Source organism: Haliaeetus albicilla, chromosome 29, assembly GCF_947461875.1.
Source record: "Haliaeetus albicilla chromosome 29, bHalAlb1.1, whole genome shotgun sequence".
Classification (NCBI taxonomy): domain Eukaryota; kingdom Metazoa; phylum Chordata; class Aves; order Accipitriformes; family Accipitridae; genus Haliaeetus; species Haliaeetus albicilla.
In genome coordinates this window covers 4971641-4988793 of record NC_091511.1, presented here as the reverse complement: position 1 = coordinate 4988793, position 17153 = coordinate 4971641, and the positions used below count along the sequence as shown (strand labels likewise).

Below are 17153 nucleotides of genomic sequence, written 5' to 3'. Positions count from 1 at the left end.
GACCATGGGGCCATAGGAACTATTATAGGGATCCTGTGGCTATAGGTGCTTAGAGGCTATAGGGGCCATAATAGGCACCATGGGGCTATAGGGGCCATAATAGGGACTCTATGGCTATACATGCCTGGGGGCTATAGGGGCCATAATAGGGACCCTATGGCTATACGTGCCTGGGGGCTATAGGGGCTATAATAGGGACCCTATGGCCATAAGTGCCTGGGGGCTATAGGGGCCACAAGAGGGATCCTATGGCTATAGGGACCTGGGGCTATAGGGGCCACAAGAGGGCCCCTATGGCCATAGGGGCCTGAGGCTATAGGGGCTATAGGTGCCGCTGGGTGGGGCAGGAGCGGCTGCGAAGGCGCGCCGGGGCGGGGCGCTGGCTGGGGGGGCGGAGCTCCCCTTAGCCCCGCCCCTCAGGACGGTGATAGCCCCCGCCCCGCGCTCCGCCCTCCCACCCCGCGGGCGGGCGGGCGGGCGGCGCATGCGCGCTGCGCCCCTTTAAACGTGCACAAGAAGCCCCGGCTCCTCCGCTGACCCAGCGGCGGAGGCGCCCGCCGGCGGAGAGGGGGCGGAGCCTGAGGACTATTTTTCTCCCCTCGCTCCTCCCGCCGCACCGCCTCCCGCCGGCCGAGCCGCGGGGGCGGGGGTGCCGGGGGCGGGCGCGTTCCCCTCCTCCTTTTTCGAGCCCTCGTAGCCGGTTGCGGCGGCGTCGCCGCGCTCAGCGCCCTCCCCTTCCCGCGGCGGAAGGAGACGGCGCCGTGAAGGGGGTGAAAGAGCCGCAGCACCGCGCGGGGCGGCGTGCGCGGCCGCGCCTGCGCAGTGGGTGCGTGCGCGCGGGGCGGGGGGAGGGGGGGAGCGAGAGGAGGAGGGAACTCAAGATGGCGGCGGCGGCCCGGCTGGGGGGACCGGGCAGGCCTCGGGCTTGAGGCGGGCGGATTGCGGGGCCGGTGGGGGCCGCTTCCCGCGGCCAGGAGGCGGCGGGGCCGGGGGGGACAGGCGGAGCAGGTCGGCGGAGGCACCTGGGCACTCTCCTCCCCCCCCTTTCCCCGGGGCTTGGGGAGGGGGGGGCGGCCCAGGGCCTGTGAGGGGGCGGCCCGGGGGCCTGTGAGGGGGCGGCGGGGGCCTCTATGGCCCCCTGAGGGGGTCCCCCGCGGGCAGCGACGGTACCCCCTCCCCTCGGCGGGGAGGATGGAAGAGGGGGAGCAGCAGCGCGGAGGGGGCGGTTGGGCCGAGTGGGGGCCCGCCCCGGGGGGTTCCCCGCCTTGGGGCACCCCCTCGCCGCCGGAGGGGGACGAGGAGGCCAGACGGGGCCGTGGCGGGGAATGGGGGGGGACGGAGCCCATCGGAGACGCGGCTCCCCCCCGGTCGGCTGCCGCCCCCCCTAGAGCCGCGGGGGAGGAGAGGGCCGCGGCGGCCCCTCGCCCCCCTAAAGCCGGTGGGGAGCCGCGGGGTAAAGGAGGGGGGACCGGCAAGGGACTCGGTGGGCGTCCCCCGGGCGATGAGCGAAGCCCCCGCAAGACCCCCGAAGAACGGGGGGCCCGAAGCGGGGATCGCCCAGGCCCTGAGGACAAGGCCCGGAGACCCTTTGGGGGTCCCCGCAGCGGGGGGGAAGCCCCCCGGGGTCCCCCGAGCGGTGGGGATCAGCGGGGCGAGTGGGGGACACCGTGGCTATCGGTTGCCGGTGAACTGGAGCCCCCCGAGGACTTTTTACCCCCCCCCGAATGTCCCGTCTTCGAGCCCAGCTGGGCCGAGTTCAGCGACCCCCTGGGTTACATCGCCAAGATCCGCCCCATCGCCGAGAAAAGCGGCATCTGCAAGATCCGACCCCCAGCTGTGAGTGTGGAAGAGGGGGGGAGGCGGGGAGGGGGCTGCTGGGTGGGTTTGGGGGGGGGGGGAGGGCCGCAGCTGGGGGTCTTTGCCCCGCTGGGGTGAGCATCCCTTGAGGTGTGGTGTTGGGGGTTTGCTATGGGGTAGGCGGCCCCCCCCCTGCCCCCCGTGGGGGTAAGTTCCCACTTGGGGGAGTAGTCCCCCCCCCCCGTGGGGGTAACTTCCCATTTAAGGGGGATATGCTCCCATTTGGGGGAGGGTAATTTCCCTCCCATGGGGGTAATTTCCTATTTAGGGGGGGTTAATTGCCCCCCAGGGTGGGGGTATCTTCCCATTTAGGGGGGGTAATTGCCCCCCTCTTTCTCCGTGGTATGTGCCCATTTAGGGGAGGTTAATTGCCCCCCTCTGGGGGAGTAATTCCCCCTCCCACTCCTGCTGCATCCTGGATGTAAATACCCACTCAGGTTGGGTAAATAACCCCAATGCTGCTCTGCGTGGGGGGGGAAATACCCCCTTGTTTTGGGATAAATACCTGAGCTATAGGGATCTGTACCAGCTTGGCTGGGGGGGTAAATACCCAACTGGTTTGGGGGGTAAATACACGGGCTGGGGAGGAGTAAACACCCTCCTGACATGGGGTAAATAGCCCCCTCGGCCGCGGGGGTGCCCATGGGCCGGGGGGGTCCCCGCTGGGGCTGGATTTTGGGGGTGCTACACAGGCCAGACCCTGGGGGGAGGGGGGGGCAAGGGCCCCTCGTTTCCCCCTAGCAAGGCCCCTCACCCACCTGCCTTGGGCTGGGTGGGGGGAACGGACCCAAAGGAATTTGGGGTGCCGTCCCGCCCTGGGGTTTGGCGAGGGAGGGGGGCGTCCTTGGGGAGGGGGGTGGTCTGCGTGTGTGTGTCCCCCCACGCTGGCCCTCACAACAACAACAGTGACACGGCCAATATGGCTGCCACCGCCGAGCCTTTGTCTGGCGAGCGGCAGGGGGGAACCCGGCTGAAGCCAGGGGGGTCCCCAGGTTGGGCAGCGCCCCTTGGAGGGAGGGTCCCCTGGAATGGAGGGGGGGCAAGTGGGGGGCTGAGCCCCCCCCCCCATCCCCACCAACCTCGCTCCTGCTTGCAGTCTCCCCTTCATGGGCTTGTATCTTGTTTTTGGGGGTGGATGGGGTGGCCGCGTCGTGTCCCTGCTGAGGTGGGGGGGGGGGGTCCCTTTGTCCTCTTTCCCAGTTTGGGGGGGCCTTGGCGCCATTGGTTTGGGGGTGGGGGGGACACAGGACAGGCCGATCTGGTCCCCCCAGCTTGGTGAGGTGGAGAACAGCTTCCGGGGAGGGCTGGGCCTGGCCGTGCTGGCGTCACCGCCTCCCCGCGTGGGGGCTCCCCCCCCAAAATGGGGTGCACACTGCGAGGCTGTCCCTCGTGATGAGGGGGGTACACAGCCGAGGTGTCTGCCCTTCCCCCTCCAAATTTAGATGGCTGTGGCTGTGTTTGGCCCCCCCCCCTTCCCCCTGCAGAGCCCTCAGGGCTTCTCTGCCTGTCCCTGCCTGCATAGGAATAGGGGGGCTGTCGCTGCTAACCCCCCCTGCCCCCCATCTCCCCAGGACTGGCAGCCCCCCTTTGCCGTGGAGGTGGACAACTTCAGATTCACCCCCCGCATCCAGCGGCTCAACGAGCTGGAGGTGAGTGGGGGGCGGCCCCCTTTTCCTCCCCTCCCCAGCTGATTTTGGGGTGTGCACAGGGCTCACCCTCCCCCCCTTTTCTTCCCCCCCACCCCTGGCAGGCGCAGACCCGGGTGAAGCTGAACTACCTGGACCAGATCGCCAAATTTTGGGAAATCCAGGGTTCCTCGCTCAAGATCCCCAACGTCGAGCGACGCATCCTTGACCTCTACAGCCTCAGCAAGGTCTGGGGGGGCACGGGAGCGTACTGGGGGTGGGGGGTGCGACTGGTTTGGGGGTCCTTCATGTATGTTCTCCTCTCAGGTGGTAATGGAGGAAGGGGGGTACGAGGCCATCTGTAAGGACCGGCGGTGGGCTCGGGTGGCCCAACGCCTCGCTTACCCCTCGGGAAAGAACATTGGCTCGCTGCTGCGCGCCCACTACGAGCGCATCATCTACCCCTACGAGATGTACCAGTCGGGGGCCAACCTGGTGGTGAGAAAACGGGGTGATTTAGTGGGAAAAATGGGGTGGGGGGGCTACGGGGTGCCGCCCACCACTCTGAGGGTCTCTTCCCTTCAGCAGTGCAACACGCGGCCCTTTGAGAGCGAGGAGAAGGACCGGGAGTACAAACCCCACAGCATCCCGCTGCGCCAGTCCGTCCAGCCCTCCAAGTTCAACAGCTACGGCCGTCGGGCTAAACGCCTGCAGCAGGAGGTGAGCACCCCCAAAAAACAACCCCCCCCGCCCCCCTCCACATTTTTAGGGGACACCCCCCCCCCCGTGACTCTGCCATCCCGCAGCCGGAGCCAACGGAGGAGGACATTGAGAAAAACCCGGAGCTGAAAAAGCTGCAGATCTATGGGGCTGGCCCCAAAATGTTGGGGTTGGGGCTGGTGGCCAAAGACAAGACCCTACGTAAGAAAGGTATGGGGGGAACCCCTCTGGGGTGACTTGGGGGGCACAGGGGAGTAGCTGTGACATCCGCCCTCCTAATTCTTTGCTCCCCAGATAAAGATGGTCCCGAGTGTCCCCCCACCGTGGTGGTGAAGGAGGAACCAGTGGGACCCGAGGCCAAGGTGGAGCCAGCGTCCCCCCGTGCTTACCTGGAGGGGAAGGAGGAGCTGCGGCACAGCCCCGAGCCCTGCACCAAAATGACCATGCGTCTGCGCCGCAGCCACAGCAACAGCCAGTTCGTAAGTACCCCGTGCCATGGGGCTGGGGAGGACACAACGCTGTGGGGCAGAGCCTCACCCCAACCCCTTCTGCTTCTCTCCAGGTCGATTCTTACATCTGTCGGATCTGCTCGCGAGGGGACGAGGATGACAAGCTGCTGCTCTGCGACGGCTGCGACGACAACTACCACATTTTCTGCCTCCTCCCGCCCCTGCCCGAAATCCCCAAAGGCATCTGGCGCTGCCCCAAATGCGTCATGGCGGTGAGGATGTTGGGAGGGACGTGGGGACCCCTCCCCAAACACCCACGTCGTGCCCTGCACACCCCCATCTTGCGTCGTGTCCTGGCTGTGGGGCTGGGGACCCTCTGTGTCGTGTCTCATCTTAGCTGTGGAGCCGGGGACCCCCAACTCGTGGCCTGTCCTATCTGAGCGGCTGGGACCCCCCTGAATTGCATCCAGTTCTGTCTGTGGGGCTGGGGACCCCTGTCTGTGGGGTTAGGGACCCCCGACTCAATATCTTATCCGATCTGTGGGGCTGGGGACCCGCACACCAACCCCGTGCCTCGCATCTCATCCCATCTATGTTGTTAGGGACCCCCACCCTGACCCCCCCCATCCCTCTTCTTCAGGAGTGCAAGCGACCGCCGGAGGCTTTTGGTTTCGAGCAGGCGACGCGGGAATACACCCTGCAGAGCTTCGGGGAGATGGCCGACTCCTTCAAAGCCGACTATTTCAACATGCCCGTCCATGTGAATATCCTTGGGACCCTGCTGGGACCCCCGCGAGCCCCTCCAAGTCCCTAACATCCCTCCCACTTTCTCCCCAGATGGTCCCCACAGAGCTGGTAGAGAAAGAATTTTGGCGGCTGGTGAACAGCATCGAGGAGGACGTGACGGTGGAGTATGGCGCCGACATCCACTCCAAGGAATTCGGCAGCGGTTTCCCCATCAGCGACGGCAAAAGGAAGCTCTCGCCGGAGGAGGAGGTGAGGGAGACCCCAACCCCACGGGGGTGTCACCGTCACCCGTGGTGGGGGTGACATTGTCTTTACGTCCCCCGAAGGAGTACGCCGGCAGCGGTTGGAACCTGAACGTGATGCCGGTGTTGAAGCAGTCGGTGCTGTGCCATATCAACGCTGATATTTCGGGAATGAAGGTGCCCTGGCTCTACGTGGGGATGGTCTTCTCCGCCTTCTGCTGGCACATCGAGGACCACTGGAGCTACTCCATCAACTACCTCCACTGGTGGGCGGCTTTGGGGGGGGTGTTTGGGTGGTGAGGGGTGATGATGGGAGGTGGAAGGAGAGGTTTTGGGGTGCCCCTGACCTTGCCCCCCTGTGCAGGGGCAGGCAGACAATGTGGTATGGGGCAGGAGGGTTTTTTTTGGGGTGTCACAACTTCCTTGGAGCAAGGAGATGTGGTTTGGGGCAGGTGGAGGTTTTTTGGGGTGCCCTGACTTTATCTCCAACCCAGGGGCAAGCTGAAGATGGGGTATGGGGCTAGAGAAGGTTTTTGGAATGCCACAACCCCCCAGGGTCAAGCCCAAGATGGGTTATGGGGTGAGAGAAGGTTTTTTGCGGTGCCCTGACCTCATCCCCCACCTGGGGCAAGCTGAAGCTGCAGTATGGAGTGAGAAGAGGTTTTTGGGGTGCTGCGAGCCCAAGATGTGGTATGGGGGGGAGGAGGTTTTTTGGGGTGCCCCTGACCCCGTACCGCCCCCCCCCTCCAGGGGTGAGCCCAAGACGTGGTACGGGGTCCCCTCCTTCGCGGCTGAGCACCTGGAAGAGGTGATGAAGAAGCTGACGCCGGAGCTCTTCGAGAGCCAGCCCGACCTGCTCCACCAACTCGTCACCCTCATGAACCCCAACACTCTCATGGCCCACGGTGTGCCTGTGAGTATCGGGATCTCCTCAGAGCCCTCCAAAACTCCTTATCTCCCCCCCCTTACCCCGAATTTTGTCTCTCTTTTAGGTCGTAAGGACCAACCAGTGCGCCGGCGAATTTGTCATCACCTTCCCCCGGGCATACCACAGCGGTTTCAACCAGGGTTACAACTTTGCTGAGGCCGTGAACTTCTGTACCGCTGACTGGGTGAGCCCCTCTGCCCCCAAAAACCTGGGGGTGAACCCAAAATTCCAGGACAAACCCCAAAATCTGGGGTGAGAACCCTAAATTTGGTCTGGGTGCTCCTCGGGGAGGATGCTTGGGGAGCTCGGAGTGTTGAGCTGGAATTTTGGGGGATCCAGCACCATGATTCGAGCCGGGGATGCCCGGCTCCATTGGGGAATGCGTTTTGGGGTTCCCCCAAATTTGGGGGTCCCCCATAACACCCGGTATCACCCGCAGCTGCCCGCTGGCAGGCAGTGCATCGAGCACTACCGACGTTTGCGACGTTACTGCGTCTTCTCCCACGAGGAACTCATCTGCAAGATGGCGGCTTGCCCCGAAAAGCTGGACCTCAACTTGGCGGCCGCCGTTCACAAAGAGATGTTCGTGCTGGTGCAGGAGGAGCGTAAACTCCGCAAAGCGCTGCTGGAAAAGGTGGGGGAACATTGGTGGAACCCCGCAAAAATTCGGGGGGGCTATATGGGGGCCAATGATCATGTTTTATGGCTTCTCCCTGCCCCAGGGTATCACGGAGGCGGAGCGGGAGGCTTTCGAGCTGCTGCCGGACGACGAGCGGCAGTGCGATAAATGCAAGACGACATGTTTCCTCTCGGCGCTGGCTTGTTACGACTGTCCCCAGTGCCTCGTCTGCCTCTACCACATGGACGATCTCTGCAAGTGCCCCCGCAGCAAGCAGTACCTCAGGTGTGCGGGGGATGTCCCCCATGATTTGGGGGGGATGTGGGCACGGTCTTGGGGTGCTGTGGGACTCGGTGGCTCTGCAAGAGGGGATGTGGGTAGGGTTTGGGGGTGCTGGTCGTCTTGGTTTACTCCTGGGGGGGATGTGCGTACAGTTTGGGGGTGACATGGGTATGGTTTGGGGGTGCTGGTGGTCTTGGTTTATGCTGAAGGGGTGTGGGTAAAGTTTGGGGGGGCTGTGGACCTTGATGTGCCCCTGGGGGGAATGTAGGTGTTGTTTGGGGGTGCTGGGGGTCTTGGTGTACCCCTGGGGGGACGTGGGGATGGTTTGGGGGTGTTGCAGGCCTCAGTATCCCTCTCGGGGGGTTACAAGGGCATGGCCTGGGGATTCGATTGCCCCCCCCACCTCGTGCTGGTGGAGGGGGGGACATGGAGGCCCCCAGCAGCCCCACTGTGCCCTGTGGGGAGGACGTGGGCACAGTTTGGGGGTCCTATTTGCCTCTACCGTACCCTTGGGGTAGGCCACGGGCACAACCAGGGGCTCCCAATGACCTCCTAATGCCCGTAGGGTGGTGATGATCGCCCCAAAATCCTTGCTGACCCCCCCCCCCCAAAAAAAAACTCTTGCTGACTGCCCCCCAGGTACCGCTACACGCTGGACGAGCTGCCAGCCATGCTGCACAAGCTGAAGGTGCGAGCCGAGTCCTTCGACACCTGGGCCAACAAAGTCCGCATTGCCCTGGAGGTGGAAGACGGCCGCAAGCGGAGTGAGTTGGGGGGCCGGGAGGATTGGGGGGGGGCTCAGGGAGGTTTTGGGGCGCAGCTCTGACCCTCCCCGGCTGTTCCCGGCCAGCGCTGGAGGAGCTGCGGGCGTTGGAGTCAGAAGCACGGGAGCGCAAGTTCCCTGAGAACGAGCTGCTGCATCGGCTCAAGGGCTGCCTGAGTCAGGCCGAACGTTGCGTCTCCGAGGCCCTGGGGCTCATCAGCTCCCAGGAGACGGGGTGAGTGTCCCCCGTGTCCCCCCACAGTGTCCCCAGCCTTCCCTCTGTGTCCCTGGCAGCTCCATGTCACCGTACTGGTTCTTCTTCCTCTTCCCCGTGTCCCTGTTCCGTTGTCTTGGTCTACTGCCAGTTCCGTGTCCCTCTTCTGCTTCCCCATGTCCCCATCCCGTGCCCCGTGTCTCTGTCCTGTCCTCGTAGACCCCAGCCACCCCTGTCCCATCCTGTTCCCATGCCCCCCAGCCACCCTCGTGTCCCTGTCCCATCCCGCATGGACCCCATCCTGTCCCCTTTGTATTCCAGCCACCCCAGTGTCCCCCATCCTGTCCCCTGTGGACCCCAGCCACTCCCATGTCCCTGTCCCTTCCCCTGTGGGTCCCATCCTGTCCCCCATGTCCCTATCCCATCCCCCACAGTTTAGCCACACCTGTGTCCCCCTCCCATCCCCTGTGGACCCCATTGACCCCCATGTCCCTGTCCCAGTCCTCCTCTGTCCCCCTGGGTCCCAGCCACCCCCATGTCCCCAACCCTGTCCCCATGGTCACCCTGGGAGTGACATACCCCCCGCCCTGGGACTGCAGGGTACCAGCGCCCTCGCTGACTGTGGAGGAGCTCCGTGCCTTCCTGGAGCAGATGAACCAGCTGCCCTGCGTCATGCACCAGATCGGGGAGGTCCAGGTGAGCTGGGGGGGGCCCTTCTGTATCCCCCCACCTCTTTCGTGAGGGGGACAGGGTGTTACTGATGCTGTCCTTGCCACCTCTAGGCCTTGCTGGAGCGTGTGGAGGCTTTCCAAGCAGAAGCACGGGCAGCGCTGGAGTCGGCCCCCCCGGGGCCGGCGGTTCTGCGGGGACTGCTGGAACGAGGGGCCCGGTTGGGTGTGGAGGTGCCGGAGAGCCGTCGGTTGGAACGGCAGTTGGCCCAGGCCGCTTGGTTAGAGGAGGTGACGGCCACCCTGCGGTCCCCTCGCGCTCGTGTCCCCCTCCCCGTCATGAGGGGTCTCATCCGGGCCGGTCGTACCGTCGCTCCCAGCCCGGCCGTCGATGTGGCCATGGCAGAGCTGCAGGAGTTGCTCACAATTGCTCAGCGTTGGGAGGAGAAAGCTCAGATGTGCCTGGAGGCCAGGTCAGGATGCGTCCCCATGGGGAAAAGGGGCTGTGGGTTGCTCGTTGTATCTCTAGGTGGGGATAAAGGGGCTTGGGGCTGCCCCCGTGAGGAGGTGGGATAAAGGGGGTTGGGGTTTGGCTGCCTCTGTTCCCCAGGGGAGCCAGGCTGGGGCCAGACCCTTGTGGGGACCAGACCTGGGTTTGTGGGGGTCTCTGGGATCTCAGGGGTGGGGGAGTCGAGCGGTTGGATGCCTGGATTCTCACCCCCTTCCTGCAGGCAGAAACACCCCCCGGCCACGTTGGCTGCCATCATCAAAGAAGCAGAAAACATCCCGGCTCTCCTGCCCAACATCCAAGCGCTGAAAGAAGCCCTGGCCAAGGCCCGTGCCTGGATCGCCGACGTGGAGGAGATCCAGGTTGGCTCTGGGGACGCCCTTTTTGCCCTGGGCTGGGGTGGGGGGGCTCTTAAACCCCCCCCACTTCACCTCTGTCCCTTCTTCCCCCCTCCACCCCAGAACGGTGACCACTACCCCTGCCTGGATGACCTGGAGGGGCTGGTGGCGGTGGGCCGGGATCTACCGGTGCGGCTAGAGGAGCTGCGGCAGCTGGAGGTGCAGGTTGGCACAGCTCATTCCTGGCGGGATAAAGCTTCCCGTACCTTCCTGAAGAAAAATTCCTGCTACACCTTGTTGGAGGTGGGTGACAAGGACCTTGGCGGGGGGAAGGACGACGGGTCCTGGGGACCATGCTGTGACCCCCTTTACATCTCTGTAGGTGCTGTGTCCCTGTGCTGACGCCGGCTCCGATAGCAGCAAGCGGCTCAAGTGGCGGCAGGAGCCGGGGCTTTACAAACTGGATGCCGAGAGCTTGGGGCTCTCGGCGCAGGATCTCCGTGACCCCGGTGCTGTGGTGAGCAGAGTTTTTGCTGGGGGGCAGGGGAGCAAAGCTGTGGGGCAGCACCCTGCATCCCCCCACCGCTCACGTCTCTCTTCGCCCCCCCCAGATCGTGGCGTTTAAAGAAGGAGAGCAGAAAGAAAAAGAGGGGATGCTCCGGCTACGCCACGCCAACGCTCAAAAAGCTGCGCCACCCCTCCCGGGTCCCGGACCACCCTCCTGCGTCTGCGGGCAACCGGCGAGCCCCGGCATGCTGCAGTGCCAGCTCTGCCGGGACTGGTTTCATGGTGCTTGCGTAGCCTGGCCCCGCTTAGGCTCTCAAAAGCCCTCTCCGGCTTGGTGGGAGTGGGACGCCAAATTTCTCTGCCCTCTTTGCCAACGATCGCGGCGTCCCCGGTTGGAAACCATCTTGGCGTTGCTGGTGGCTCTGCAGAAGCTGCCGGTGCGGTTGCCGGAGGGCGAAGCCTTGCAGTGTTTGACCGAACGAGCCATCACTTGGCAGGATCGTGCCCGTCAGCTCCTTGCTTCTCCTGACGTAGCCGGGCCTTTGGAGCGGTTGGCGGCTCTGCGGCATCGCCTGCACGGGGATGGGGCCGGCGCCTTGCGGGAGGCCAGCCGCAACGAGCAGACCAAGGTTGAGGAGGGGTGGGGAGGGGGTGCAATGGGGGCTGGAGGGTTTGGGGGGCTGGATGTGGGGCTGGAGGGGAAGGTTTTGGGGTTGTGGGGTGGGTATTGGGGCTGGAGGGGGGTGTGGGGCTGGCTCGGGTGGGTATTGGGGCTGGAGGGAAGGTATTTTGGGGGTTGGGGGGCCAGGTACTGGGGCTGGAAGAGATTTAGGGCAGCGCTATGGGGTGGGTATTGGGGCTGAGGGAGGTGTGGGGCAGATTTTGGGGCTGGGGGAGGCTGTGTCCCGCCCCCCCCCCAACATAGTGTCCTCCCACCTCCAGGTGTCGGTGGAGAACGGCGATGCCCCCAGCCCGGAGAAGAACGGCCCCCTGCCCTCAGGTGAGTGGGATCTTGGGGGGCTTTTAGGGGCTTTGGTGGATCCCCTAGGATCCCCTGTGAGCCCCAGGGATGCTGGGATCTATTGGATCCCATGTGGGCCCTATGGCTTCCCTGTGAGCCCCGGGGAAAGCTGTTGGACTCCAGGGATCCCATGTGAGCGCAGGGGAGACGGCGAGATCCAGTGGATCCCTTGTGAATACAGGGGATCCTGTGGGACTCTGATCTATAAGGTTCCTGTAGGATCATCTGTGAATACATGGGCAATGTGAGGTTCTGGGGATCCCAGCTGAGTGCAGGGCACAGTATGGGCCACCAGGGATCCTGTGCTAGCCCTATAGATCCAGTATGAGCACAGGGGTCACTAGGGGATCAACTGGATCCTGCGCAGATCCTGTGGATCCCATCTGAGCACAGGTGACACTGCAGGACTCTAAGGAGTCTACGTGAGCCCGGTGGATCCTGTGGGACTCTAGGGATCCTGCGTGAGCCCTGTGGATAACGTGGGGGTACGGGGGCTGTTGCAGGACTCTGGATCTATAGGACTCACATAAGATCCCTGTGAGTATAGGGACAGCGTGAAACTGCAGGGATCCCATGGGAATGCAGGGGACACTGTGGGACTTGAGGGATCCTCTGCCAGCCCTGTGGATCCCATGTGATTCTGGGGGACCTAGTGGATCCCACGTGAGCCCTGTGGCTCCTGTGTGAGCACAGGGGATGCTGTGGGATCCAGTGGCTCCCCTTTCAGTGTAGGAGGCACTGTGGGACTGCAGAGATCCTATGTGAGCCCTGTAGATCCAGTGTAACGCTGGGATCCATCGGATCCCATAATAGTACAGGGGACACTGGGCCTCTAAGGATCCTTGTGTGAGTCCTGTAGATCCCATCTGAGTACAGGGGCCATTGTGGGACTCCAGGGATCCCATATGTGCCTGGGCCCCAGTGTATCCCATGGGGGCACAGTGGGACCCAGTAGATCTCGTGTGAGCGTGGTGATGCTGCGGGACCCTGTGGATCCCTGTGAGTCGCAGGGATGGTGTGGGACTCCAGGGATCCCACGGGAGCCCAGTGGATCCCATGTGAGCGCGCTCCCCTGGGAGCCCTAGGACTACATGGGACTCCAGGAATCCCACGTGAACCCTCTGGATTCCCATGTGGTGCTGGGATCCGGTGGATCCCATGGCGGCAGCCCTGGGGATCCCATGGGGGTACAGTGGGGACCCTGTGGATCCCGTGTGAGTGCGGGAGGGCCTGTACAGCTCCCATGGGAGCCCTGTGGGTGTCCTGGGGGGGGTGTGGGTCCAGCACATCCCCATGCTGTGGTGTGTTTCCCCCCCCCCCCGGTGACGCGGTGTCCCCCCTGGTGACGCGGTGTCCCCGCAGAGCTGGAAGCGCTGAGCGCGGTGCTGCCGCGGCTGCAGGGCCCGGTGCTGGAGCTGGCGGAGGGGGCACGGCGGCCGCTGGAGGAGCTGATGATGGAGGGGGACCTGCTGGAGGTGACGCTGGACGAGGCCCAGAGCATCTGGCGTCTGCTGCAGGCTGCCCGCCCGCCCCCCCTCCCCCTCTTCCGCCTCCTCCTTGAGGTACGGGGAAACCCCTGAACCCCAAAACTCCCCTCAATGACCAGCGCAGACCCAGAACCCCTCCCAAACCTTGTCCAGGGCTGCAGAGCATTCCCAGGACCCCAAAATGTCCCCAGAGAATCCTGGAGCACCCACAACTCCCCCCAAAGCATGTCCACCGGACCACAAAACTGTCCCAAACTAATGTAGGGACCCCAGAACTGCCCCAATCAATCCTTGGGACCCCCAAACCACCCCAAAGTCTCCAGAGCACCCCAGAACAGCCTAAAACACTCTTGGGGACCCCAGAACCACCTTAAAGCTTCCCAAAAAATGCTGCAAACAATTCTTGGGACACCAGAAACACCGCAGAGTCTCCCCAGGACCCCAAAAGTGCCCCAAACCACTCTTGAAACCCTAGAACTGCCTCAAAGCGTCCCCCAAACTGTCTCTAACCACGCTTAGGCCATGAAAACCATCCAAGATACGCAGGTACCCCAAAACTGCTGCAAACCATCCTTGGAAATTCCAAAAAAACCTAAAGAGTCCCCAGGACACCTGAAGTGCCGCAAACCACTCTCAAGACCCCAGAACACCCCCAAAGTCTCCTGAGGACCCCAAAACTGCCCTTAACCACTCTTGGAACCCCAGAATGACCTCAGTGTCTCCTGAGGAGCCAAAAACTGCCTGAAAGCACTCTCTGGACGCCAAGTCCACCCCAAAACGTCCTCAGGACTCCCAAACTGCACTAAACCACCCTTGAGACCCTAAAACCAGCCCAAAGTCTCCCCAGGACCCCAAAACTACCCTAAACTGCTGTCAGGATCGCAGAACCCTCTGAAAGCATCCCCAAAATTGCCCCGAACCATCCTTGGGTCCCTAAAAGCACTCCAGAGTCTTCCCCAATACTCAAAACTGCCCTAAACCACTCTTAGGAGCCCAAAACCACCCCAGCGTTTGCCCAGGACCCCAAAACTGCCCCAAACCATCCTTGGAACTCCCCAGAAATGCCTAAAGTGTCCCCAGGACATCAGAACTGCCCCAAACCAAACCAGAGCATACCCAGGACCCCGAAACTGCCCTAAATCACTCTTGGGACCCCAGAACTATCTGAAAGCATCCCCAAAACTGTTCCAAACCATCCTTGGGATCCCAAAACCACTCCGAAGTGTCCTCAGGACCCCAAAACTGTGCCAAACCATCCGTGGAACTTCAAAAACCCCCTAAAGCGTCCCCAGGACATCAGAACTGCCCCAAACCACTCTCGGGACCCCCAAACCAAACCAGAGCATACCCAGGACCCCAAAACTGCCCTAAATCACTCTTGGGACCCCAGAACCATCTGAAAGCATCCCCAAAACTGTCCCAAACCATCCTTGGGATCCCCAAACCACTCCAAAGCATCCCTAGGCCACCAAAACTGTGCCCAACCACCCTCAGGACCCCAGACCCAATTCAAAGCATCCCCAAAATTGTGACAAACTGTCCTTTGGATCCCATAGTGTTTCCAGGACCCCAAAAGTACTCTAAATTACTCTCAGGACACCAGAACAAGACCAAATTCTCCCTAGGACCCCAAAACTTCCTCTAACCAATCTCAGGACCCCAAACTCACCTCAAAGTGTCCCCCAGGACCCCAAAACTTCCCCAAACCACTCTCAGGACCCCAGAACCACAATAAAGTTTTCTCAGAATGCCAAAACTGCCCCAAACCATTCTTGGGATGCCAACATCACCCCCAAAGTCTCCTGAGGACCCCAAAACTGCCGCAAACCATCCTTGGAACCCTAAAACCATTCCAAAAGGTCCCCTGGACCCCAAAACTACCCTGAATTACACTCAGGACCACAGAACCACATGGAAGCATCTCCAAAACTGCCCCAGTCCTCTCTTGGGATCCCAGAACACCCCCAAAGTCTCCCCAGGACCCCAAAACTGCCTCTAACCAATCTCAGGACCCCAAAATTGCCCCAGACCATTCTCAGGGACCACACAACCTTCTCAAGGCATCCACAAAACCCGCAAACCATTCTTGGGACTCCAGAACTACCCCAAATGCTCCCCAGGATCCCAAAACTGCCCTAAACCATGCTTGGGACCCCCAAAGCATCCCCAGGACCCCAAAACTACCCTAAATCATGTTCAGGACCCTAGAACTACCTCAAAGCATCCCAAAAACTGCCCAAAGCTATTCTCGGGATCCTGGAACAAACCCAAAGTCTCCCCAGGACCCAAAAACTCACTCAGACCACTGTCAGGACCTTAAAACCACCCCAGAGCGTTCTCAGGACCCCAAAACTGCCCCAAACCATCCTTGAACCCCCCCCAAAAAAACCCTGAAGCATCCCCAGGACCCCAAAACTGCCCCAAACCACTCTTGGCAGCCCAGAAGTGCCCCCTCACCTTACAGCCACCCCAAACCATCCCCTTTTATCCCAGAAACCCAACCATCTCTTTGTATGCTGGTGACCCCCCATACTGTCCCGGGGACCCCAAAACTGGCCCCACGCTCCTCCCGTGACCCTCTTCCACCTCCTCCTCAAGTTAGGGTCCCCAACCCCCCCCCCGGGACCCTGAAACTCCTCTGGGGACCACAAAATCACTCCAGGGACCCCAAAACCATCCCTACATTGCTCCCCTTGCCTTCTTCCACCTTCTCCTCAAGTTGGGGTCCTCAAAATGACCTCAGAGCTCCCTGGGGACCCCAAACTCCCCTTCCAGGGGTCCCCCCCCCAATTTTGGGGGGGCTGTGTGTGACTGATGGGGTGGGTGGGTGTGTCCCCCCCCTCTTCCCAGCTGGAGCAGGCGGAGCGGCGGGGTGCTCGCGCCCGTGGCCGGGACCCCGAAAGACGTCGGAAACGCCGGGCGGAACGGGGTGACCTCCCCCCCCTGGCCAAGGAGGAGCTGGAGCCAAAGAGGAGTCGGGGTCCCGAGGGGGGGACCCCCCGGGACAGCCCCCCGCCTGGCCCCCATGCCCCGGGGGTGAGTAGGGGATGCAGTGCTGGGGGGGCGGGGGGAACAACTCAGAATTTGGGGGGTGGGGGGGCGGGTTGTGGGGTGAAGGGTGGGGGGGAGTTACGGGGTGTGGGTCTTGCAGGGGTACATGGGGGTGGGTTATGGGGTGGGGGCTCCCAGGAGGAGCATGGGAGGGGTTATGGGGTACATGGGGGGGGCACAGTGTCATGGGGGGTCCTATGGGGTGCGGGACCCTCATGTCCTGGGAGGTGAGTGACGGGGTGTGGGGTTATGGGGCGCAGGGCAAGGCACCCCCACAACCAAGGGGAGGGGGTCTCCCCGTGGCATTTCAAGGTGCAGTTATGGGGGGCCCCCCCCCCCAACAAACCCCCTTCTGCCCCCCCCAGGACTCGTGACGTGGAGCCCCCAGCTCGGACGGACACACCTGCCAGCGGCCGGGAGGGATTGGGGGGGGGCCATACTGGGCCCCCCCACCCCACCCTGGGGCCCCCTAACCCCCCTCGGACTGGGGGGGGGCTCCCCCCCTTCCTCCCTTCCCCCCCTCCCCCCCCCCCCCGCGATGTAATTATTTGAGTTGATTTCTTTTGTATCCTTAAGCCCCGGGGGGGGCCACACACACAGATGGGGGTCCGGGGGTCCCCCCCCCCCCAAACCGGGGGGGACCCCAACCAGCACAGCAGGGCCAGCCCCCCCCCTCCTCGCACCGGGTTTTTTATAGGGTTGGGGGGGGTGGTGGAGAGGGGGGGGGGCGGATTTGGGGCCCCCCTGCCCCCCCCCGCCGACACTAACAGTCTTGGGCTCTTTGTAGCGGGACGGGGACGGGGGGCCTTATTTTATTGTATTATGATTTTTTTTATTATTATTAAACTTTGGAGGCTAAAAGGGATTTTGGTGTTTGGGGGGGGCGGCGGGTTTGGGGCCCCCCCACCAGAAGTGCTTGCGCGGACACGTGGGGAGAATTCGCACTGCGCATGCGCCGGGCAGGCGCTTTCCCATTGGCCGCGGTGTCCGCCAATGGGCGAACGGGGAAGGGCGAGGTCCCGGGCAGGTGGTGGCGGCGGCGCGAGGCGGCGACCCCCCCCCCCCCCCCCCTTGAGGTAAAAATCTCTTCTGTGAGGTAAACTCTACCTTTCCTGAGGTAAAAATCC

At 62.9% G+C, this 17153-nt stretch overlaps 1 protein-coding gene across 2 annotated transcripts; it reads left to right on the top strand.

The window, feature by feature from the left end:
- The first annotated feature begins 864 nt into the window (after nt 1–864).
- KDM5C (lysine demethylase 5C) lies at nt 865–16887 on the top strand. Of its 2 annotated transcripts, none has more exons than XM_069774254.1 (27): nt 865–1836; nt 3429–3506; nt 3608–3730; nt 3810–3980; nt 4071–4202; nt 4289–4412; nt 4497–4681; nt 4765–4923; nt 5292–5411; nt 5489–5647; nt 5725–5906; nt 6391–6553; nt 6633–6752; nt 7008–7202; nt 7291–7472; nt 8109–8233; nt 8320–8467; nt 9046–9142; nt 9229–9587; nt 9846–9984; nt 10084–10263; nt 10343–10477; nt 10572–11096; nt 11410–11467; nt 12851–13050; nt 15826–16011; nt 16392–16887. In XM_069774254.1, the coding sequence occupies exons 1-27, from the start codon at nt 1192–1194 to the stop codon at nt 16398–16400; spliced, it is 4899 nt and encodes a 1632-aa protein (XP_069630355.1). In that variant the 5' UTR covers nt 865–1191; the 3' UTR covers nt 16401–16887. The 2 variants fall into 2 exon arrangements, with proteins under 2 accessions (XP_069630355.1, XP_069630353.1); XM_069774252.1 differs by having other exon boundaries at nt 4068–4202.
- The last annotated feature ends 266 nt before the right edge of the window (nt 16888–17153 follow it).